Source organism: Balaenoptera borealis (assembly GCF_965194805.1).
Source record: "Balaenoptera borealis genome assembly, chromosome: 12".
NCBI lineage: Eukaryota > Metazoa > Chordata > Mammalia > Artiodactyla > Balaenopteridae > Balaenoptera > Balaenoptera borealis.
Genome location: NC_138869.1, coordinates 76,360,024 through 76,385,346, shown reverse-complemented (window position 1 = coordinate 76,385,346; position 25,323 = coordinate 76,360,024). Strand labels below are relative to the sequence as shown.

General features: G+C 48.9%; 1 protein-coding gene and 1 long non-coding RNA gene across 17 annotated transcripts in view; one reads left to right on the top strand and one right to left on the bottom strand.

Annotated features, from left to right (window-relative positions):
- Nucleotides 1-25,323, top strand: part of TRERF1 (transcriptional regulating factor 1) — a 197,977-nt gene that overhangs the window by 147,391 nt on the left and 25,263 nt on the right. For 12 of the 16 annotated variants that reach the window (XM_082345955.1, XM_082345950.1, XM_082345956.1 and 9 more), the window contains 8 exons: nt 12,302-13,966; nt 15,393-15,439; nt 16,334-16,484; nt 17,549-17,851; nt 21,274-21,658; nt 22,841-22,907; nt 23,952-24,091; nt 24,226-24,329. In XM_082345955.1, the coding sequence (XP_082202081.1) occupies nt 12,560-13,966; nt 15,393-15,439; nt 16,334-16,484; nt 17,549-17,851; nt 21,274-21,658; nt 22,841-22,907; nt 23,952-24,091; nt 24,226-24,329 (2,604 nt within the window). In that variant the 5' untranslated portion in view covers nt 12,302-12,559. The remainder of the gene's footprint in view (nt 1-12,301; nt 13,967-15,392; nt 15,440-16,333; nt 16,485-17,548; nt 17,852-21,273; nt 21,659-22,840; nt 22,908-23,951; nt 24,092-24,225; nt 24,330-25,323) is intronic. The other 4 variants (XM_082345945.1, XM_082345944.1, XM_082345947.1 and 1 more) reach the window with 3 other exon arrangements.
- LOC309607463 lies at nt 4-3,751 on the bottom strand. Its single transcript, XR_014232409.1, has 2 exons — nt 3,295-3,751; nt 4-1,589 (listed from the first exon to the last, which is right to left on the bottom strand). It is a non-coding gene; the product is annotated as an uncharacterized lncRNA (long non-coding RNA).

Genomic DNA, 25,323 nt, shown 5'->3' with positions numbered 1-25,323 from the left:
AAATGGATGACCACAACAAAAACAACAATGATTGCAATTACCAAACATGAAACACACTTATACTATGTCATAATATTGACATTCAGTCCAGTAATCCTCCACTGTAACAGCTCCTTTACTTTGCAGTGAAAATTGATTTGTATATTTTTTGCCTCTGAGTCCTTGTGGGATTTTTTTTTTTTTTATTCAAGCAGAAAGTCACAAAAATTATAATCATCCTCATCAGTTCACTCAGTCCCATGTAATTAATTTTTTTTTATCTTGATCTTTTGTTAGCACTTTTATGAATTCTTCAGTTTTCCATTAGAGTTCTGAAAATGCTTATTCATTTAGTTCAACAGTACAGTCAGTTACCAGAAACCTGTACTTGTCAGAGTCTTTTCCATGAATTCCTTGAAGATGAAACCCTTTTATAGGAACATATTTGCAAAAGCATCAGAGTACACCCAGAACTGTCTGTAAATGACAAAAGAGTTAAAAATGACCATGGTTAAAGATTTGATGAAAGTTCATAATGATGCAACTGACAAGGAAATTTAGTTATTTCTGAGATATACATTTTAAAGTAATACTAGAATTATGACATAACATTATACCAGAACATATGAGATTTTTAGAAATTTCATGTAATGTCTGAAACATTTATATTAACATATTTCCATACAAATAACCCAAAGAAAGTTTAGTATTAGTTGTTTTTTTTGTTTGTTTGTTTTTTTATACTGCAGGTTCTTATTAGTCATCAGTTTTATACACATCAGTGTATACATGTCAATCCCAATCGCCCAATTCAGCACACCACCATCCCCACCCCACCGCGGTTTTCCCCCCTTAGTGTCCATACGTTTGTTCTCTACATCTGTGTCTCAACTTCTGCCCTGCAAACCGGTTCATCTGTACCATTATTCTAGGTTCCACATACATGCGTTAATATACGATATTTGTTTTTCTCTTTCTGACTTACTTCACTCTGTATGACAGTCTCTAGATCCATCCACGTCTCATCAAATGACTCAATTTTGTTCCTTTTTAGGGCTGAGTAATATTCCATTGTATATATGTGCCACATCTTCTTTATCCATTCATCTGTCAATGGACACTTAGGTTGCTTCCATGTCCTGGCTATTGTAAATAGAGCTGCAATGAACATTGTGGTACATGACTCTTTTTGAATTATGGTTTTCTCTGGGTATATGCCCAGGAGTGGGATTGCTGGGTCATATGGTAGTTCTATTTTTAGTTTTTTAAGGAACCTCCATACTGTTCTCCATAGTGGCTGTATCAATTTACATTCCCACCAACAGTGCAAGAGGGTTCCTTTTTCTCCACACCCTCTCCAGCATTTATTGTTTTTAGATTTTTTGACATCATGCTTTTTTGTAGTGTATTAAAGCTCCCAAGGCACATTCACATGCAGACACAGGGGTCTTTAACCAACTCCTACCTCACCACCTTCTCCCAGACACCCACACACGTAGCACCCACTCCCCAAATGAGGTCGGGGGCTGAGCGAGCATCAGCTATGTTCCCAAACCTACTTGTGCCCGTTGTCCTTGTTACTGTAGATACATCAGTTAATTAGATGTGACCTGTGAATGCAAAAGAGAAAGAGAAGTTTGACAAACTTGTCGGCTGCATTCCATAAACACTGAGTGGGTCTGCTTTGAGTCAAACACTGCTCGTGGCACAGTGGAGAAGGGAGAGAGAGATGTAAAAGCAGAGGTATGAAGACAGTCCTGCTCCTATAGAGCTTAAAATCTAGCATTGGTTGAAAAATAGAACACCCAAGGTTCTGGTCTGGTTCTGGTCTGAGGATTGGCCTGGAGGAGTGACGTTTCACACAAACAGAAGGACGCGTGTCTGGGCCTGCAGATCCTTCATCCAGGGCTTGGTCCTCACTTTCCCCGAGGCCCCCAGGCTCCAGGGGCCCCATGTCTGCCCATTCACTTCAGCTGCCGGGGCCCCTGGTGGATGCATCACTTCAGCCCTCTTGTCTTATAGCAGCCAAGGGAGGCTATTTTGGCAAGAAATTGAGGCAGTGAGATGATGAGGGCCAATGACCAATGGGATATCTGTCTTGAGCGAGTCCAGACAGGCTTGGGGGCTTCCCAGGAGGGATATAAAGGATCACCAGAGGAGGGAGCAAACCCAGAAAAGGGCAAGACACCCTCTTGATTCCCTGAGGCTTCTCAGTAGCTGTTGGGTAGACGGAAGCCAAGCTCTGTGGTCCTCCCACCATCGCACACAGAACTTCAACAGCGGGAATCTCAGGTGAATGTTCACCTCCAACTTTTTTCTGTAATAATACTTGAATTCACAGAAGCATCCGTAAATTAAAGCAGGCATTCTTCCTCAATCTTGGTGCTTGCTATCATTTGGAACAAGACCCTCCTGACAAAACTGGTCTCGGCAGCTCCCATCAGCTTGTCTCCTGCAACATGTCTTCCCAATTCGATCCCTGGGTCTGTTCACCCTTTGCTTCCCCTCCCTCAGCAACTTCCCACGGGCCCTGGGAGCTCGCTCAGGGTGCCCCTCTCATCTGATTGAGAAGGCCGGCCTCCCTCACTTGGCACAAGGACAAAGGAGACATCGCCAGGGGCAGCCAAGTCACTGAGTCAAACCTCAGTCCAGGAGCTCCAGGGCGACGGGGGATGTGAGGGGAGCTGTGAGGTCCTCTGGCTCCCTCCAGCAAACGCTTGCTTAGCGTAGTGCCAGATGTGAGGCACAGGCTGGGTCCCAGAGATGAGCAAGAGGAGCCTCCAGCTGCCCTTGGCGAGTTCACCCCCGCTGGGAAGGTGGGGGCTGAGTGAGGATGATCCGCCAGAACCTGGTCCACAGGGGCCTGGAGGAGGGAGTGACTCAGGAAGTGCCGATGGGAAGGCCTCCAGCCCCAGACATCAGAGGTCCTCCTTTCTGGCTTATTTCTTGACTCCCAGAATTCCCCCCAAAGTCTTAGAACCCTGAGCCAGAAGGGCCATGGCATCGCCCCAGGATGGGGCCCTGTGTTGACAGGATGTCCAAGTGTGGCACTGACGTCATAACCCGGGGTACCTCCCATCTGAACCGCAGACAGAAGGGCCGAGAGAGACTGACAGACACCCGAGCACGAGAACCTTCATGCAGTTATTTCACACACAAGGGAGCATCACAGACTTTGTTACCCAGTGAACTGTGAGCTGCTTTCCAGAAAGAAGGGGCATTTGTTTTTTGTACAGTCTCATGTCTTCAAGGTCACAGACCAAAGCCAAGCCAGCTGCTGCATTTGGGAATTGATCCTCTAACCACACAGCCTACCTGGAATCCTGGGCAGCACTGGGGATGCAGTCCCAGGGCACAGTGCTGGCCGCCCCACTCCCGTCCCCTGCAGAGGAAGCCAGTCTGTGCTGCTGACCTGCTGGAGGCCCTCCCGGCAGCTCGGCCCAGGGTGCTGGGTGTGGGGCTTGAGTGATAGGAGCAGAGCCCTCAGGTGCTTGACTTGTGTTTTCTTAGGTTTATAATTTGCCCTGATGCTGGGGCTGAAGCCAGTGAGGCCAGATCTACCCGCCAGCCACCCTCTTCCCCTCCGTCTTCACCCCACACTCCCTGGGGCTGTGTCAGAGGGAAACCTCCCAATCTCCCAGCCCTGCCCTGCCCTACCCTGCCCAGGACAGCTGTAGGGAGGGCGATCCTTTCCTTGGTTCCAAGTGCTGATTCACAAGGCCTGAGCCTCAAGTCCTTGGGGGCAGGAGCGGAGGATCCTCCCTGCAACCCTGGCCCAGCAAGGATTTGCCCACGGTGCCTCCTGAGTGGTGTGACCTCACCCCCCTGCCAGGCCTTCTTCCGCCTCCTCCTAGTGAAATTTCATGGATCTTTAGGAAGCCTGGCACCTGCCCCCCAAGACTGTAGGCCTCAAGACACACGTTTGTGGGTCTTCATCTCCCCTAGCAGAGTCCTGGCACAGTAGGTCCTCCTTGTGAGTTTGCAGGAAAGAGGATAAGGTCGGGTACAGTTGCCAGTCTCTGGGCTTTGAGGCCAGACGTCATGACTTAGTCAGATCTCCTGGCACAAAGTAGGTCTTCAGAATACGGTCACATTGCTCCTGAAATTCTCCTGGCAGCAAATCGGTAGGAGAAACTTGTGATTATGAAGTAGTCAGCGTTCGGGTCACCCATGGACTCACGTGTGACTTCTTCAGGTGTCTCCGTTGTCCTCCCTTCTTTCTGCAGACCTCTTGTCAACCTCTGGCTACTCCCATATTCCTAATCTCCCCACCCAGGCCTAACCATTTGTCAAGGCGGGTGCTTTGAAAAACTGTATCCAGGAATATATCAATAGGGCCCACTCAGACCATTCCTCCAGGAAGCCACCCTAGACTCCTGAGTCCCCTACTCTTCCCTCTGTGTCCTCAGCATCATTCACACTGCTCCATGCCAGCTAGGGCGGGAGGGAAGCGGTGTGTGGCAGTCACGGGGGGAAGACGATGTTAATTAATTCCCTGGTAGAGAACTACTGCTGGCCCAGAGGAGAGAGCGCTGTCACTGAGGATCCGCACACCAGAAAGTGAAATAGCTCCCATCTCCCTGTCCTGGTGGAGAGCTGTCCCCAGGAAGCAAGGTCCAAACTCTCCATTTGTGAGTCAGGCTTCTTCCTGGTTCCTGAGGCTCGGAGGAAGCAATTGATGCTACAGGGTGCTACTGAAAGATGGAGAAATAAATGTCTCTTGGTGTCCAAAGGAAGCCTTGGGAATCCGCCCGGGGCTGAGAGTCAGCGTGAGACCCGGGGCAGGGAGCAGTGGGGCGGGAAGGAACAAGGATGCGCCAGTCACTCTACGTGGAGGAAGATTTCGGCGCTAATCGCCGGCATTGGCAGAACTGGTCCACGGTAATTGGGTTACTGGATTATAGAACACCCACTGGCTTTATTTAGAAGACTAATCAGAGAACATTTAGAACAACAACGTTGCTATAAAGGAGACCATGAATCATGAACCCATGTCTTGGAGAACTGCCCTTGGCTTCAGCCTCTTTTGGGGAGCAGAATCCCAGGAGACTCCAAGTTAAACTCCTTTGACAGACCTGAGAGGAAGTCTTGACGAAAACCGAAGCCAAGTCACTTGGGAAATTGTGTATATAGTCTCTGAAGGACGGCCCAGTGTCAGAAAAAGGAAAATCTTTTTGGTTTTTCTTCCCCAAACAAGCAGTGGTGGTCTGGCGGGAGCAGGGTGTTAACCCTTCTGAATTATAAGCAAACAAGTCTTGCCGAGCCGTTGGCCAAAGTCAACTTCCTCTCTTCCCCCCACCCGTCTCTCTCTCTGGTTCAAAGGATGGTCCTTTTGGACAGATATCTTCCTTGCAGAGTGTGCCCCGTCTCCTGGTGCCCCTGGGGGTGCGGGGGGAGGGGAGAGGAACTTTGATGCACTAGAACAGGGGTCAACATACTATGGCTGGGACCAAATCCAGCCCCCGACTGTCCTTGTACAGCCTGTGAGCCCAGAAGGGTTTTTTACATCTTTAAATGGTTGAAGAAAAATCAAACAAAGAACACTATTTCTTGACATGTGAAAATTATATAAAATTCAAATTTCAGTGTCCATAAATAAAGTTCTATTAGGACACGACCACACCCATTCATTTATATACTGTTTATGGCTGCTTTCACTCTGCAACTGCAGAGTTATGACAGATATCGTATGGCCCGCAAAGCTGAAAATATTTACTAGCTAGCCCACAAAGCTGAAAATATTTACTAGCTGGCCCTGTACAGAAAAGCCCCTTGCTAAAACATCTTTGTAGAGCCTTATTATTATGTACAGCATTCCATGAACCTGGCACTGTAGGGCCCTGTAAAAATAGTAAATTCTGGCCCTTGGTCCATGTCAGAAGCATGGAAATCTAGGGGTGAAGTGCTTTGGGTCTCATTTGTCTGGCTTGACATTTCAGCTCAATGAGTGTTTATTGAGCATCTGCTGTGTCTCAATCACTGGGGACCCAAGATGGGTAAGATGCTGTCCCTGCCTTGGAATGACTGGACAGACAGTGGGGAGATGGGCTCCGAAGCAGGTCGTTTGACTATGATGCTTCAGGGGGATCAGAGAGAGCATCGCAGATTCTGAGCAGACAATTTTTTTGTCCAACTGAATCCAGAATCCTGGAGTCTTGCTCTAATAAGAAAGGACTTGACCAAAGAAATGTGAAAGCAGTCGTTCTGTTAAGTTGTTCATGAATGAAAAAGCTCCTGGTGCCAATTACCCGATGGGAAGTGTTGTACATAATGAGCAAAGCAGTTACCTTATTAGAAAAATAACAAAGACATGAATCTTGAGTTGGTATTATAACAGTCCTGTGGGATTGACTAATCCACCAAGAAGAACAGTTTTCAGGTTTTAAATGATGTTTAAAACAGCCTTTTGACAAGATGCTGAACTGTGTGCTACTGCCTGTGTAAAGGGGGTAGGGGTGGGGGTATGTACAAGCATTCTTGTATGAGCATAAAATATGTTTAGAATATACAGGAACCTGAGTGACTGTCCCAGGAGGGGGGCTGGGTATCTGGGGACAAGGCTGAAAGGAAGACTTTGGGCAGATACCCGTTTTAAAATTTTTGCTCTAACTTTTCACTTTATTTTCAAGTATTTATTTAGGATTATTTTCAGTCTTTTGTATGCTCTTTTATACCTTTTGAATTTTGAACCATGTGAATATAGTACCTATTCAAAAAATACATAAATTTAATGTAAAATAAGTAGCACATGGTCTTGCTATTACCTTCGTACATCTTCCTAGGGAGGTCGTTTTCCCTCTCTTTCATTCAGTATATGATTCTTTTTTTTTTTTAATAAATCTTTATTGGAGTATAATTGCTTCACAATACTGTGTTAGTTTCTGTTGTACAACAAAGTGAATCAGCCATATGCATACATATATCCCCATATCCCCTCCCTGTTGAGCCTCCCTCCCACCCTCCCTATCCCACCCCTCTAGGTGGTCACAAAGCACCAAGCTGATCTCCCTGTGCTGTGCTGCTGCTTCCCACTAGCTGTTTTACATTCGGTAGTGTATATATATTGATGCTACTCTCACTTTGTCCCGGCGTCCCACTCCCCCGCTGTGTCCTCAAGTCCGTTCTCTGTGGCAGGGCAGGAGTATATGACTCTTGATTGCCTACTACTGTGAGTCAGGTACTGTTCTAGGTCCAGCAGTTACAGCTCTGGGCCTCAGCTTGTTCCTCTGAATGTGGGGAGTTGACCTCTAAGGCAGCCTTCAACTTGAGAGGGCATCAAACTCAACAGGAGGACTCATTAAAACACAGACTACTGGTCCCCACCCCCAAGATTCAGTGGGTTTGGGTGAGGCTCAAGAATCAGCATTTACAACAAGTTCCCAGGTGATGTTATATGCTGCTGGCCTGGGAACCACACTTTGGGAGCCCCCCTCTGACTTCCTAGGGTTCCCTATTTTCTAGGGTTCTTCATAAATAAACTACATTCCCAGTTCTGAAAATATGAACAAATAAAGAATAGATTCCTGTAGCTCAGAACACAAAGTAATCCCTCTCACCCTGCAGTTTGGGAACACAACAAAGCAGACAGGTCAACAGAAGTAAAGTTATCTAGCTTCCATTCCCCCCACAGGGGCATGATGGAGGAACACAGAATCAGATCATGGTCAGAGTTTGATGAGTTTCAACAAGTAATTCTTCCTGGGGGAAGTGACTTGGTGCAAAGCTTTCGAGGAAGGTTAAGTGGCGAGGTTTAAGCCAGGCAGCCTGGCCTAATACCCACAGGATAACACTGCTGGACATCATTTTAAGGCCTCACAATTTATCCCTGACCATACAAATTCAGCCTGATCATCAGTGAGTTCCTGACAAGGACATGGTCCCCAGCATGGACCCCTGCACCTGACTCCATGCCTTAGTGCATGCTGTTCCCTCAGCTGAAATACCCTTCCTGGTCCCCTCACCTCTGTAAACCCTATTTGTCCATCAGGACCCAGGTAAAATCAAGCTATTCTTCATGAGAATTTAATATCTGCTCAACCTACACTTAATATCTTTTTCTGTATATCAATTCATTGGGACACTTGATCATTATTATATGTTTCATTTATTGATTCATTCATTCAACAATATTACCACTCCATCAACAAATTCTTATCAAAGGGCCTACCATATACTGGGAATTATGGTAGATTTGGAGAATAGAATCATAGGTCAAAACAGACTTGGTCCCTGCCCTAGTAAAAGAAAGATCCATTTATCAAATAATTGCACTGGTGGAAGTACAATTACAGGCTGAGAAGAGTGGTCTGAAGGAAAGAAATATGGTTTTATGAGAACATAAAAGAAATGACCCTGATGTAGCCTTAGGAGTGGGTGTCAGGACAGACTTTCCAAGAAAGTATAGTTTGGGCTGAGAGCTGAAGGTTGCCCAGGACTTGGCTGGATGAGGAGTTGGAGTGGGGAAGGGGAACGCTCTCCAAATTGGGGGACCAGCATGTGCAAAGGTCCTGTTGTAGGAGGCAGCTTGGCAGGTTCAAGGAACTGAGAGACCACAGTGGCTGGGGGTGGGGATGGGGAGGTGTTGGCGAGTAAGGAGAAGAGGGGTACATAGTGAGGCTGGGAACAAACCCCGCGGAGCCCTGTCGGCCTTGTTAATGATTTTGGTCTTTAACCTAAGATTGCTAAGATGCCATGAAAGGGTTTTAAACAGTGGGTTGATGGGGGCAGAGTTATGTTTGGAAAAGTTTATTCTGCTGCTGCTGTCTGGAGAATGAACAAGACTGAAATCAGGGAGACCAATCAGAAGGCTGTTGGAAGAGTGCAGAAGGTAGATACGGTGTCTTGGACTAGGGTGATAGTAGTGGAACCAGAGAAAAATGGGTGGAGTTAAGAAAACGTTAGGAAGTAAATTGCTGGGTTGTGGTGGTTGGTTAAGAGACAGGGAAGAATCGAGGGCGAGACTATGGAGGAGCATCCGTTTAGGGGATGTGATCATGAGTTTGCTTTGAACCTGAAAGTGGAGCTGTGGAGTAGGCAGCTGATCAGGAGCTCAGACCCTCTGAGCTGGGAGTGGTCACTGGGAGTCCTCAAGGCTCACCACATCACTTCACCTTCAGGATCTGCTCCAGCCATCTTTGGCCAACCTTTGTCCCCAGCCGTCTTTGGCCAACCTTTGTCCCGTCCCACTGCTTCCCTTGTTCCAGCATTCATTCCACCAAACCAAACCCCCCACCCTGAATTTGTCCATTTCCTTCTCTTGTCATTCCAAAAGGGACGGAGACCAACTCAGACTTGCTCCCAGTTGGAGGGGGCCTACTGCAGGGGTCTTCAAACTTTCTGCTTAAAATCCCCCATAAAAGGATTTTGTAAAACCATTTACCCTCTCACACATTTTTAAGTTTACATCTACATTTTTTATCATACGTCTGCCAAAGATGCAATTTCCAGTACATTGTAAACATTGATATTTTTAAGTAAAACGATTACATCACTGTTTTAAATGTATCCAGTGGAATCTAAACACCATAGGAATTTGACACCCACCATCATCCATTTTAAAAACGCATGAGCACACGCTTCGTTAATAGTCAGTGTTCCTTTTTCTCCTTGAAATTTTACTTCTATTTCACTTCCCCTGTGGAATTTTACCCTAATGTAATATATGTAATATGTTTTTGTGCTTAAAGCTCTGTCGTTTGTTTCCCTGTCACATTTCTCTGTAACAATTTCATATGAAGTTAAAACTTTTTAAATTTCCTGAAATCAGAAAGTTCTAAATACTAAAATTTTCTTCGTGTTTGATATATAATTATGATTATTAATAGTATGCAGGCAATCAAAACAACATAAAATATATTCTAATTTGGATAAATAATTAATAAACATAAAAACTAAAATTATGTTGAAAATGTACGTTAGGTGGTGATGCTGGCGACTTTTCAAAGTAATTTTTTTTCATGTAAATACATTGTTCTTTTGTTTGCTTTTTGGAGTTTTGTGGGTTGTTTGTCTGTTTGAAGTGTAGTTGATTTACAGTGTTTTGCCAATCTCTGCTGTACAGCAGAGTGACTCAGTTTTACACACATAGACATTCTTTTTAAAATATTCTTTTCCATTATGGTTTATCCCAGGAGATTGGATATAGTTCCCTGGGCTATACAGTAGGACCTTGCTGTTTATCCACTCTCAATGTAATAGTTTGCATCTACCAACCTCAAATTCCCAGTCCATCCCTCTCTCTCCCCGCCTCCCCCCTTGGCAACCACAAGTCTGATCTCTATATCTGTGAGTCCATTTCTGTTTTGTAGATAGGTTCATTTGTGCCATATTTTAGATTCCACATATAAGGGATATCATATGGTGTTTGTCTTTCTCTTTCTGACTTCCTTCACTAAGTATGATAATCCCTAGTTGTATCCATGTTGCTGCAAATGGCATTATGTTGTGCTTTTTTATGGCTGAGTAATATTCCATTGTATATATGTACCACATCTTCTTTATCCATTCATCTGTTGATGGGCATTTAGGCTGTTTCCATGTTTTGGCTAAGTAATTTTTTTATTGACGTATAACATACATGCATGTATGTGACGAGGTCTGAGTGTACAGCTCAGGTTATTACAGAGGGAGCACACCCGTGCAGTTATCACCCAGGTCCAGAGATAGAATCTTGCTGGTGCCAGGTTATCTCTTCTGTTTTTTTATTTATCCATGGAAGAATACTATTTGTTGCATGAGATATGAGACAAGGATCAGTGTCGATTGTATTTCCATTTTTCATTTATATAGATGTAAACAGTGAAAAGCCCTCATTCACATAAACTAATAGATAAAAATACAAGTTTTATTAAAGCAGGGTCTACTCAGTTCTTGATCTGCTTCTGAGTTATGTACCAGAAATCACATAGTGATATATCACTAACAATTATATTTTAATTACTTCTATTAGGCCTTCCTAATGAAAAAAAGAATTGGAAACCACCCAGCTTGCAAAGAAGATTTACTACTTATTTATTAGTGTTGCTCACTTTCAATGTTCTGTGCCCTCTCGTGTGGCGGCTGGGGGAGTTATCCCTGGGGCATAAGCCCAGTTAAGATTTGGGATGGGATGAGTAAGAAGTTTGTCTTTCTTTTGTAAAGGAGGAGGGCTGTTGTGAAAGAGCAGGTGTAGCACCTCTGTCACTGGTTAGCAGACATCTGGTCCTGTCCAAAACCATTTGGCATGGACCAAATATGCTTTATGGACATTTTGGATAAGACCAAATTTCAGGGACCTCTTGACGTGGACCAAATATCTTACGGACCCAATGTCTTATGGATGTTTTGGACAGGACCAAATGTCCTGCAATTCTGTCACCCATCAGTTCTAGAAAAGGGTTTTTATGGAAGTTGAGGATCTGGAAATTGATTCTCTTAAAGCTTTGAATGTGTGTGTATAGTGCTTGGAAAGTCTTCGTGTACTCCCTGGGGTTGACATACCCCAGTTTGAAGTTCACAGAGGAACCTGTATGGCTTCAAATCAGACTAGACCAGTCACTCAAAATTTCCTAGTTCATGTTTCTAAGAGAGGGAATCTGATTGGCTCAGCCTATTATTTTGAGTCAGGCCACATCATACGCTTCCGACCAGCTGGTCAGCACTGTGCACAGATGTTTCCCTGAGCAGGGACCCCAAGGAAGCAGGTAGCTGTGTACTGACACGTGTACTGCTTTTCCTTGAAACTGTTTCCGGTTCTGCTCTTCTGCTAGAAATACACTCTCCAGACTATGAGTTCCTTATCTGTTATTTTTTACCATTTTATTACATGCGTCTCTTTCCTCCTTGTACTGTAGTTATTCATGTGGCCAATTGCCTTTTCTAACTGTAAGCTCCTTGAGAGATGGCCCATGTCTTAATGATTTTCTAGCGTTGTGCCTTACACTTGGTAGATGTCTATGTCTAATAAGAATTTTTTGACCAGATGAATTGATTAATGAATGTCTTAAACTTCTTTATATCCCCTACAGGACCTAGAATAGTGCTGGGCTTTCAGTAGCAGGGTTCCAGAAGAATGGATGAATTAATCAGTGAGCAAAACAATGAATTAACGTATCAATGAACTAATGAGCCGTTGAGCAATGGCTTGAAAGTAAGAGAGTTCATATCTCACATGGGGGTCAGGATCTGCAGAATCAGTGTAAAAGAGTGACATGTATGAAACTGGCCATTTCTAATCCAGGCTCCTGTTTTGTGTTTATTTCCATAATGGGTTGTGGTAGATACAGTTGCTCATTGCAAAACATCCAAGTAAATCCTTTCCTGTCCTTTGCATCTCGTCTTGCAGGTGTGAGCAGTATCTCTTCACCACGGTGGTGTTTGGTCCGTACCTCAGCCCGGGTGAGGATGTAAAACCCCCCGCCCTGCACATGCGTGGTAGAGGCCAACAGGAACACCTGGCTCCAGCCACAGTCATGGACATGTCAGCTGTGGAGTAGTGTGGACGCTTTCTCTCTGCTTCTCAGGGTTTCAGTCCTTTCGGGTTTGTGTCACTGATCTTTTTTTATGGTTTTGTGGCTGGACGTTCACGATCAAGGCAGGCACCATGGGGGATCAGCAACTGTACAAGACCAATCACGTGGCCCACGGTGGTGAGAACCTTTTCTACCAACAGCCACCACTTGGCGTCCACGGTGGGCTGAACCACAACTATGGGAATACAGTCCCCGGGGCTGGAATGGATGCCCCTCAGGCATCACCCATCTCCCCCCACTTCCCTCAAGACACTCGGGATGGTCTGGGCTTGCCTGTCGGCTCCAAAACGCTTGGCCAAGTGGACTCCTCAAGGCAGGGAGGGTGGGCAGGCCATGCAGGGCCTGGAAACCATGTCCAGCTACGTGGCAACCTGACCAACTCGAACATGACGTGGGGGTCTCCAGCCCAGGCGGAGCCCACCGATGGCTACCAGTACACCTACTCCCAGGCCAGCGAGATCCGGACCCAGAAGCTCACCAGCGGTGTCCTGCACAAGCTAGACTCTTTCACCCAGGTGTTTGCCAACCAAAACCTGCGAATTCAGGTCAACAACATGGCCCAGGTGCTGCACACCCAGTCAGCGGTGATGGACGGAGCCCCTGAAAGCGCCCTCCGCCAGTTGCTGTCCCAGAAGCCTATGGAGACCCCAGCACCGGCTCTCCCTTCCCGCTACCAGCAGGTGCCCCAGCAGCCTCACCCTGGTTTCACTGGCGGGCTGTCCAAACCAGCTCTTCAGGTTGGGCCGCACCCAAGCCAAGGGCACCCGTATTATGACTACCAGCAGCCACTGGCCCAGATGCCAGTGCAGGGAGGACAGTCACTGCAGGCCCCCCAGATGCTGTCCCAGCACATGCAGCAGCTGCAGCAGCACCAGTATTACCCGCAGCAGCAACAGCAGCAAGCCGGGCAGCCGCGGATGTCAGTGCAAGAAATGCAGCCGCAGCAGCAGCAGCAGATTCGCCCAGCGCAGCCCCAGCAGCTGCAGCAGCGGCAGGGTTCGATGCAGATACCTCAGTATTACCAGTCCTCACCCATGATGCAGCATTTGCCAGAGTCGCGGCAGCCACAGATGCACCTGCAGCCCCCTTCTTATCACAGGGACCCCCACCAGTACACCCCGGAGCAGGCGCACGCTGTCCAGCTGATTCAGCTGGGCTCTGTGCCCCAGTACTACTACCAGGAGCCCCAGCAGCCCTACGGCCACCCCATGTACCAGCAGAGCCACCTGCCCCAGCACCAGCAGCCTGAGGACGGTCAGCCCAAGACTTATCCAAGCGACAGGCAGGCCCAGGCCATGCTGAGCTCCCACGGGGACCTGGGGCCTCCAGATACAGGAATGGGTGACACGGCAAGCTCGGACCTGAACAGGGTCAGCAGTGCGCTCCCCCACCGGCCGCTCCTGTCCCCCAGTGGCATCCACCTCAACAACATGGGGCCTCAGCACCAGCAGCCGTCCCCCAGTGCCGTGTGGCCCCAGGTATTCTCACAGTGGCTGTTTCTCCTGGTGTCTCAGTGTGCCCATGGGCCAGCCAGAGCTGAGTCTATGCAGTGCCCAGTCCGCTCTCCAAACCCCTCCAACACTTCTGTTCTTTATTTATTCCACAAACGTTAACCAGATGCTGTGGAATACAAAAGCAATTTTGACTCAGTCCTTTGCCCATAGAGCTTACAGTCTCACTAAGGAGATGGCCAATACACCATATCAGGTCCTGAATGATGCATGTAACGGTCAAGGCCTGATCAGGTGCCCAGGGACCACCACCGTGTCTGGTGCCCCTTAAGTCTGTATCCTTAGGGAATTTCCTATGAAATCGTTCCCCCTTTGGGAGGGAGACCACATTATGATAGCATTTCTCAAAGTCTAATGCCCAGAATAGGAGTTCCGTAGAATGTTGAATGGATATTGCTGGGAGGAGGGGAATGGGTTCTCTGGATAAACGAATTTGGGGTTTCTTAAAGTGAAACAGGTTGCGGTGCTGCTGGGCTTCTCAGAGGCTTTAATACGCTCATGTGCACTGCACATCTCCCCAAGGGGATACCTTGCGTAGTTGCAGAGGTGAAAACCTTAGCTGCCCAGAGGATCCAGGCAGGTAAAGTCAATAAGCAAAACGGCCTGGGATGAGATAATAAGGACTGTGTGGGCTAGAGAGCAGATGTCCCATCTAATGACATTCTTAGGATTTTTTAAAACAGTCCAGCCAAGCAAACCATGTCTGCAGGCCAGATTCAGCCTGAGGGTGACGGTCATTAACCCTTGATTATTTCCAAAATGTATTTGATCACAAAACTACCTACTGTGTCCTGGGCACCGTTCAGGCCTTGGCGTGTCCCAATTGCTACACTCAAGTGACAACAGGGTTGGGGGAGGAGGGCACCTTGAATAGGATTGGGGTAGATGGAGAGAGGGCTCCGATGAAGGTTGAAGACTAGGCATGAAGTCCCCTTGACGCTGTTTTGTTTAGGACTCAGGCCTGTAGTAACTGAGAGACTTTGTGAATATAAGAATAAGATGACATGGCCAAAGCTGAGGTCTCCCAGCGTGAGGCTGTGTCGTCCAGCCCTCCATTCGGGAATGGAGCCTGTCTGTGTACAGAGTTGGTGGAGAGGGAGAACAGGAAGGAAGGAGGTGGGGGATTGAGTCCCGGTGGGCTTGTGGCTGGCGGGGCTCCGTGAGGGGGCGTGGCCCCAAGCCAGGGAACATCAGGGGAAAGAAGTCTGGAAGCCTCAGGTGTGGAAGGGCAAGGGCGTGCGTATCTGTGAGCCCGGTCAGCGTGAGGCAGAGAGCAGAAAGAATCCTAGAAGTGTGCAGGCCCTGGGGTTCCCACTGCTCAAGGACTCCTCCCATCAGAAACACATTTGTTTTTTTTCTTCTTTCTTCCGGTGTCCTGCATGGCTCAAAACAGATGCACCTACCTGATGGCAGAGCCCAGCCAGGGTCCCCTGACTCAAGGTAGGATGGATGCATGGAGGCTTGTTGGCATTTTGGGAGACTGGAAGGTTTCCCTGAATTGTCTCATGATTCATTTCCAAATTCAAAGTCAATTCCTCGAAGAAATTTATAAGAATAATAATAGCAGCTATTGTTTTTGAGTGCTTATTATTACTCTATATCATATGTAATAAAAGTAGCTCAATGAGGGTTGGTATGATTACCATGTGCCTAGCACATAGTAAGCACTCAACCACTGTTAACTATTATTATCATTATTATTTTACAAATGAGAAAACTGAGGCTCAGAGAGCTTAAGGTTGCACATCAAGAAAGTAGGGATGCTGGGATGGACTCCAAAGCCCATGTTCTGCCCTCTGTCCATTCAGTGAGTATTTATTTAGTACCTACTGTGTGCTAGGCATGGAACTAAGCTATGAGGATGCCCCAGTGAATAGTACAGTCTTGTTTCCTCCCCTCATGGGTTTGGTAAATAAAGACTTAGCCAGAACCTTACAAACTAAGACATGCAACCTGGAGGCTGAACCAGAAGACCGAGACCCATGTCTCTAAGGGAAGACTTCTGGAAGAGGAGAGCTGAAGCTGATTCTAGAAGGGTCATAAGCCAGAGGTGGGAAAAAACCCAGCATCTGAAGGCCTGGAATGAAGAAAGACGTTTAGTTCAACTCTTGCATGATCTTGAGCACGCCCTTTCCTACTCTTGAGCCTCAGTTTTCCATCTGCAAATTGGGCTTAGTTCTCTGAAGGGAATTGGGGTGATACAAGTAGGGCCATGGCCATGGGAGCTCTGGATGAATGAAATGGGTTAATTGTGGGGTGTGAGGTCTTGTGATGAGTCACTGTTTCCCTTCATCAACGTGTGTGTCCTCTCCACTTGGTCCTACCCTGGAGCAGTGGCCAACCAAAAGGAGTGTTTGGGGAGCAGTTTGATGCCAAGAACAAGCTGACATGCTCCATCTGCCTGAAGGAGTTCAAGAGTCTGCCTGCCCTGAACGGCCACATGCGGTCCCATGGGGGGATGAGGGCCTCCCCCAGCCTCAAACAGGTGAGCAGGAGTCAGCCCCCAGTCCTTCCCAGGCCATGTGCTGCTTGCTTTGCTTTGCTGCCATCAGAGAGTGATGTGAGCCCCACTCGGGGAACCTGAGGAGGCATAGTCGTTCCCTAACGGAAGTACTCAAGTTTTGACGCTGGGAGCCAGCCAGGTCACACAGTCTTTGCTTCCGCTGGCTTCATGAACAAGAGTCCAGAACTGAGGTGGTAGAAATCCTTTTAGGGGATCCCAGCCTCTCCAGCTCCTGGAGAAGACAGCAAAGAAAACATGTAGATGCAATATTGTTTTTAACTTCTGCTGCTTGAAGTACTCAAGACCAGGGTCCCTTGGGCCTTCCAGATCCATAGTCAATGGCCAGGGAAAGCTAGTGTGACCATCGGGCTCCCAGCCAGCATTTTCTGTTCACCAGGGCACTAGCGGTAGACTCGAGCATCCAAAGACCTTTAAATGCCCTTAGGATTATCCAGGTAGGATACCCTTGTGGTGAACTACCCATGCAGTTTTAGAGTTAGATTAAAATTCAAAGAACTTTCTCAATTCTTTGAATGCTGTTAATCTTAATTTAAGTCTATGGGATTAACTCTCTGTTCACCAAAAACTTTGATGTGACCCAGGTCACTCCGTCTCCCAACCATGCCAGTTAAAAGAGCTTTTCCTCCATTTGACAGATGAGTAAACTGAGGCCCATAGAATTAAAAGGTCCTGCATAAGAGCTTATGTGGTTTTTTTTTTTTTTTTTTGGCCTGATTATAAGTCCATGTCCTTTTCTTTAAAAGCAATGACAGCCACACAAAAATTTTTCTTCACTATTTGCTTTAATATACAAGTGATACACGGTCAAGAATTTTTAATGTAGAAAATCAAGTGCCTTGTCCATTGCCAACGGGCATCACTGGAGCCGAGGGACTCAGGCTGGCAGGAAGGAAACCACCCTGCAGCGGTTCTCTGTCACCCACGCATGATGTCCAGGAACATTTCAGGAAGAGCAAAGTGCATCCCCCACCCCCCCCATGAGAGCTGCTCTCAGCCCAGGATCAAAGCCTTTATTGTCTGTGTAGGAGGAAGGAGAGAAGGCCCCGGCGCCTCCGCCTCAGCCGCCACTGCCGCCTCCGCCTCCGCCACCACCGCAGCTCCCACCCGAGGCGGAAAGCCTCACACCTATGGTCATGCCCGTGTCTGTCCCTGTCAAGCTTCTCCCGCCCAAGCCCAGCTCTCAGGGCTTCGCCAACAGCGTCGCTGCCGCCCCCTCAGCCAGAGACAAGCCAGCCAGCTCGATGTCGGACGACGAGATGCCCGTGCTCGTGAGGATGACCCTCTCTCCCCCACACTCACCCCAAGGGGCTGCCCCCCACCCGCCTGCTGTGAGTTGCTGCTCTGCCCTGCCTGCCTGGGGTGGGGACATCCCTTTGCTTTCTTGGAGATGGGGACAGCTCTGCCAGGGCCACTGGCCTGAGCTCAGACGTGGCTTGGCCTCTCCGCACTGAGCCCCCCGCGGCCACCTTGGGAATCCCATCCGTGTCCGCACTGCGTGCCACCCAGTAAACACCTGGCACTCTACCAGGCTAATGGTCTGGGTTAGATTCTGAGAGACCCGAAGATGTTCCTAGATTAAACAGAGGTGATAACTCAGCTGGTGATCACAGTTATTAAAATATGGAAGTACTGTCCCAGATAATAAATAGCTACTGCCCAGGGTCCTGGCCCCTCCCCCAGGATCTCCAGACCTCCCCAAATCCAGCAACCAAAGACGCAACCCCTGGCACAGCAGGTCCTCCAGGCAGTAGCGCTGGCATCCATTCTGATGGTCAGTCAGCCTTACCAGATGCTTAATATTTTCAGTATCACTCCTGTGTAAATAAATACCCTCAGAGGACCGGATTCATTAAGATTCCCACAGTAATTCCCCTGAGACACCCGACCCCCAGTCTCAAGAAAGCAAAGAGATTTGTGTTTCTTATTCACTGTTCTTCTCTTTCTCAAGTTCCGAGTGCTTCACCCAAGCAGCTTAGCTTGGCTCTGGGACAGAGATCTCTCTCACTCTCCTTCCCTCTCTCTCCCTCGCTCTCTCTCTCTGTCTCTGTCTTTCTCTCTCCCTCTCCCCCTCTCTCCCTCCCTCCTCCCCTCCCCTGGGGAGTCTGTAACCCATGTGATTCACTACATCAGATTTGTCCCCTTCCCACAGAGTAGTGTGCTGAGTCACATTTGTCCTCACAGAATAGGTAGGTGCTGGGATTCCAGGAGGCACGAGTGGGGTTGGGCCAGAATAGGGATAGGCAGGATAATTAACAGAACTAGAAAAATCCAGAAAGAGCCTTTTTGGTTTTCTATGTAATATCAGGGCTCAGAAGAGGAAAGACAGATGGAGAACCTCTGGAGGTGAGGATTCTCATCAGCTGGCAGGTCTTGGGGGCCAGCAACAGGCAGAGAGATGAAATGACACAGCCAAGCCCCCTCTTTGCCCAGGGAAGTTCCTCATTTGGTGGAAGGGATGCTGTTTCTACCCTTTGGAAACTCTCAGCCTGAAGCTGGAGAAAGTAAGGTTGTAGTCACACAGGGGTCAGAGCCCCAGGCAGCAGCCCCACCCAAATTCAAGACAGAGCAAGGCAGCAATGCCCTGCGTGTGGCTGGTGGGGAATATACCTGGGGATCTAAGGTCATTAGGGACTGGGAAGAGGCAAGGGAAGTTTGATGTGAGTTTGCTTAGAAGACCATCACGAGGGGAGTTCCAAGTAGGGTTCTGAAGGCAGAGGTGAACTTGGTTTTGTGGGAAGGGTGAGAGAGATACTGTGAGGAGATAAGCTGAAATGGAAGCATGTAGGTAGGACTTGAGTAAGTGTGAGCAAGGTCCTGACACTTAATATAAAGAAATCAAAATGTCCAAATAGGAGCCCTGTGTTTTAGTCCCCACTCCGCTCCTAGCCATCTGGGATGCAGACAGCCGAGACCCTTCCCCTCTCAGAACTTCAGTTTCTCCCTGATCTGGGGTTGGGGGGCAGGGGTGGTGTTGGCCTCCTCAGTGACTGTCACCTCTCTGGGGAGCTTTTAAAACCTCTCACCGCTTGGCCCTGTCTCCAGCTTGGCTGGAACTCTGTAAATGCTTCCTCCCAAGTGACATCCAGGTCTGATATTCCGGGGGCCTTCCCTGGCCCAGGGTCTCAGAGCCTTGCCTGGAGGATTGGAAAGTCCCAGTTTAGAGCTGTTGTAACAGAACCCAGAGGCTCAAGTAGAGAACGCCCGAAAGGGACCTTTGGCCCTGTGGTCAGAGGTCTGGATTCCAGTGCAGGGTTGAAGTCACTCAGGGTCCTCAGGTGACCCCATCAGTTACCCAAGAACCGGGTGTGAAGTGTCAGGATTGCTCCCCAAGTTGGGGGGCACGTGCACCTTCTTCCCATTCCTCAGCCCCCTCTCTCCACCTCAGCCTCAGGTGGTGAGGAGCCCTCTGGTGGGGAAAGAAAGCAGGTTGGGGCTCTCTGACCTAAGGAGAGCCCCCTGGGGGCCTGGAGGACCCCGCTGCCCCTTCCCCTTTCCTCACCTTTCTGCTTCCCTAGACTCCCCTCCTAGGGGCCGGGACGGCACCCCAGAAGCCGATGAAGCTGAGGGAGAGACAGGAGGGGCAGCCTGAAGTGCTGAAGGCAGCAGAAGGGGCCCTGAGGTAGAGGAGCCCAGAGCTGAGGGGTGACTGGGGCAGGTCACATGGCCTGGAGGAGGCTGGTCACATGACCATGGCCAACCCTTCCCATCACCCCCTGCTGCCTCCTACTCAGGCGCCACCCTGGGCACAGGGATTGCCAGGGACCACAGCTGTGACAAGCACTGGCCTGCAGGGCCTGGGAGGGGACCACAGACTGCCCAGAACTTTTCTGCAGGTATCCTCACAGCCCCTCCCAACCGCACGGCTGCCGCTCCAGCCACACCCAGCTCTCGGTTTTTCTGGGCTGATGCTGGCACACAACCAAGTCTGTTTGTGTTTGGCTTTGGCATGCCCTGCTTATCTCTTTCCGTGCGTGTGTTTACTTATTAGTATATCTGTATCCATGTGGCAGATCTTCCTTCCAGAAGATGCTTGGTTCTGCTGGAATAAAATAAACTAACACTGCTGACAGGAAACCAACCTATGAGAAGGGTTTGCCACAGATAAGCCACCAGTGCTGGGAGCAGTAATGAGGGGTGGGGTGGGGGGGCGGTTCACCAGATCCACTTCTAGGAGAGCACTTGAGACGGGCCTCAAAGATCCGGGATGGCTCTCCTCAACCCTAAGGTTACCTTGAAGAAGAGCCCAGTGTGGGTCACTGGCCCTGGGAGCCTTGGCCAAGGCCTGACCCCCTCTTCCTGCCCCACAGCCTCTGCCCAGCTTCCCTGAATAGATTCTTCTGTCGCCTTCTCAGAACATGTGTTATCTGTCCCCGATGTCTGTCCCCGGGGAGCAGTGGAGAATTAAAGGGCCCACTCAGCTGGATTCCACTCACCAGATGGGAATGCAGTGATAAGCAATAAAGAATGTGAATTTTTTCTTTCTTGCCCACCCACTATTCCTACCACCCCCATCCCTCTCCAGACATGAGGGATTTCCTCCAAAACCAAAGTTTTCTCCCTAATCAAGCCACCAGATCTCGCCTCGTCTGAGGTGGATGTGGCCGTTTCTGAAGGCGGAGGATGCTGGGGTCAGACAAGTGGAAGGGAGGAGGGGTCCCCGTTAGGACAGCAGTCCCCCTTCCCTCAACCTGTGGAAAGGGCCTGTGGGAAAAGCCCAAGTATTTGAATCGGATCATTCTTCCCCTTGTAGGAAATTCCCAAGAAGCATCAGCCAGGCTTGGCCAAAGCCGAGGAAGCCCTCAAGACCGCGCCGGAGAAGAAGAAGTTCCGGCACCGGCCGGAACCGCTCTTCATCCCGCCGCCGCCCTCCTACACCCCCAGCCTCGCCGCCTCACACTCCGGCGCTACCCTGTACCAGAGCCAGCTGCGCTCCCCGCGCGTCCTGGGCGACCACCTGCTCCTCGACCCCTCCCACGAGCTGCCCCCCTACACGCCCCCGCCCATGCTCAGCCCGGTGCGCCAGGGTTCGGGGCTCTTCAGCAACGTGCTCATCTCCGGCCATGGCGCCGGTGCGCATCCGCAGCTTCCCCTCACGCCCCTGACGCCCACGCCTCGCGTGCTGCTCTGCCGCCCCAGTGAGTCGCCCCTGTCCCCGCCTCCGCAACCTCGGGGGGCGGCACCCCGACTGTGCCGGGTGCTGCCCCAGGAGGCCTCCCATTCTGTCTCGTTTTCCACAGACCTTGGCGGTGGCTCGACTCTGTGTACCAGGCAGTGGGCTAGGTGCTAGAAAGAATACTTCTCAGGGGAAACACAGTCTAGCCGCGGAGAGTAACGCGTAGAGCGATAATCAGAGTTTCTTTGGGATAAGGAAAAACAGTTGAAGTGTGCTGTGGATAACCGTGTAAGACACCCAAAATAAATGTACTAAGTAGATGTACAAATGGGATTATATGCAAGGCCGCACCTTCACATTTTAGCATGCTGTGTAAAAATCAAGCAGGAGGGCTGCTCTGGTGGCGCAGTGCTTAAGAATCCGCCTGCCAATGTAGGGGACACGGGTTCGAGCCGAGGTCCGGGAAGATCCCACACGCCGCGGAGCGCCTAAGCCCGTGCGCTACAACTACTGAGCCTGTGCTCTAGAGCCTGCGACCCACAACTGCTGAGCCCGTGTGCCACAACTACTGAAGCCCGCGGGCCTAGAGCCCGTGCTCCGCAACAAGAGAAGCCACCGCCTGCGCACTTCATCGAAGAATGGCCCCCGCTCACCGCAATTAGGAAAGCCCATGCACCGCAGGGAAGATCCAATGCAGCTAAAAATAAAAATAAATATATAATAAATTTATTTTTTAAAAAAAAAGATCAAGCAGGAGAGGCCTGTAGCCAGGATCACTTTCTGGAGCAAGAATAGTTTCATAGAAATAAGACAAATTAATAGGGGAATTCCCTAGTGGCCTATCGCTTAGGACTCCACACTTTCACTGCGGAGGGCCTGGGTTCAATCCCCGGTCGAGGAACTAGGCTCCCACGGGCCCTGTGCACACAGCCAAAAATTATTTTTAAATAATTTTAAAAATAAATAAATAAAAGCTTAGCAGACCAGAGTGGGGCAGCTGGCCGCTCCTTACCCTGTGTGAGAAGTGGAGAAATGCTAAGCCACGTTGCTCCACATTCCATCCAACTCCTCAGAGACTGCTGGGGTAACTCCGGCATGGGTTGGGTAGGAGAGGGGCCCTGTCATGACTGTTTAGGTAACTGCTCATTTAGTTTCTTCAGTACCCTTCTCTGTTGACCAGTGACCCCTGGTTTTTGTGCTTCAGATAGCATCGATGGCAGCAACGTGACAGTCACCCCAGGGCCTGGAGAGCAGACCGTTGATGTCGAACCGTAAGGAAAAGCCAATTATTCTTTAGAACAGAAGGCTCAGCCTAGAAAAGAGGTGGGGAGCTCTGAGAAGTGTAGCTAGTGCTTCTGGCATCAGAGTGGCCACTGGGCAAGAAGTTGTAGAAAATGTAGGATCGTGGTATTTCTCAAGTACTGTTGTTTCCCTGTAACTGCCAGTATTTCAAGGCTTTTTCTAAAGACTAAACACATTAAAAGCAAGGACCCTGTGTTTGGAGAACCAGGCGTCCCCATCTGTGACTCCATGAGCCAGTTTGGTTGGGGCCACATGCCTTCACATCCCCAATGACATTGAGACATCTGTCTCAGGGTGCCTATCTCTCCACGAGGGTCCATCCAAATGCCCTTGATCCCCCAACCCCTCCCTAAGATTCTTGGCTGATCCTCCAAGTGGCCTTGTTGAGTACTTGAGTTGGGGGGTATAATGGAAGAGAAAGCTGGTTATTTTCATGGATAAGCACAGAAGAGGCCAGATGGTAGAGTGGTGAGTAGATTGAGTCAAGAATCGGGAAACCTGGTTCCAGCACCGTTTTGTTATTTGATCTTGATCAAGTTAACCTTTCTAAGCTTTAGTTAACTCATCTATTGAGTAGGAATAATTATCACCGCCTTGCTTACATCACAGGTCTTGGTGAGGTTCAGATGGGATCATTTATGTGAAAGTGGTCTGAAAGGGCTAAAAAATGGAATAAGCACTTTGCATTTGTCCCATTTGGTTAAGTGGTACCCTCAGCCGTGCTCTGGGCAGCTGTTCCCTTGGAATTAGGACCCTCCCTCTCCCAGTTATAGGGAACTTTGAAGCCCCAGGCAGGCTTCTCCCTTGCTCCCCACAGCATCTCTCCCCAATCTTAAAGCTGTTCCTTATCCCAGTGGAAAGGCCATGCCTGGAATCTTCAGATCACACTGTGAGGAAATGCCCCTGCATTCTTCTTGCAGAAGGAACTGGTTTCCTTCTTTTTCAAGTCCCTGACAGTTGCCCTTGGTCTCAAATTGAAGACCACACTGTTGTTTTTCTTCTTGTGATTAAAGACGCATCAACATTGGCTTGAGATTCCAAGCGGAGATCCCAGAACTCCAGGATGTCTCTGCCCTGGCCCAGGACACACACAAGGCCACACTGGTATGGAAGCCCTGGCCAGAGCTGGAAAACCATGACTTCCAGCAAAGAGGTATTGGCAGCACGGGAAGAACTGGGCAGGAAGGGCTGGATTCTCTCCCCGGGGCCTCTGGCTCCAGGATCAGTTTGTCTTCCCGGTGACCCTGAGCTCTCTCTGATGCAGTGGCCTCTCTTTGTTCCCAACAGTGGAGAATCTCCTGAATTTGTGCTGTTCAAGTGCGTTGCCAGGTGGAGGGACCAATTCTGAATTTGCTTTGCACTCTCTCTTCGAGGCCAAAGGTGATGTGATGGTAAGGAACTGTGAAAAGGAGGCTTCCCAGTTCATATGCTTCATGTCGGAATTCTGAAAAGTATTTTACCAAGTTTCTGTGTTGTTTCATGCCCCCCACAACCAACTCTTAAGATGATGACCAGTTGGTGTGCCTCCCATGTTCCTTATCTCAAAGAGTAGGCCAGGATTTGAAAGCCTGCAGAAAACCTCCAGTTGGATTTCTGTTTACACATCTGTTCCTAAGTAATAATGATAGCAACATCTGTTTTGGGAAACTAGAATTTCTTTTCATCAGTCTTGTAATTCACATCAGGAAACAGGTCTGCAGTGATGGAAGTAGAAGGCCTTCCCGAAGCAAGACTTGGCCTAAAATAGCCTGTCATACTCTGCTCGTCTTTCCTCCCTACCTGGAAATCAGCCAGTTTGACGTTCATAGAACCATTTGCTCCCCTAACCAAAGTGAAATGTTCGCTGTGCACCATCTGGTGTCATTCTTCCACTTTTGGCACAGTTCCCTGGCATCCCCAAACCAGAACTTTGGTGCCCTTTTCCCAGAATCAGAGCTGACCATTTGCCTGCTCAACCTGGACCCCTGGCTGGAGCACTTCGTCACTAGCCTCAGCTTCCCCTTTAGTAAATACATGATTCTTATACCAGAGCTAACCTCCTGCTTTTTTGATTTTATGAAAATGTGAAAGTAAACAAATGTCCCAATACTACCGTCTCATGAGATTACTGATACCCTTCAAGGGTTCTCTAGGACATTGGAGAACTCTCCTTGACCTTTTAAGATCAGTGCTGCAGAGCCGTGCTTCTCAAACTGTTAACGTGCACGCACATCACCTAGGGAGTCTTGTTAAAATGCAGGCTCTTATTCAGCCATTCTGGAGGTGGGGCCCAGGGTGCTGCATTTCTAACCTGCTCCCAGGGGATACCCGTGCTGCTGGCCCATGGACGACACTTGGAGTAGCAAGATTTGGGATCCCCAAACCATCCACAGCTCAACTCCACCT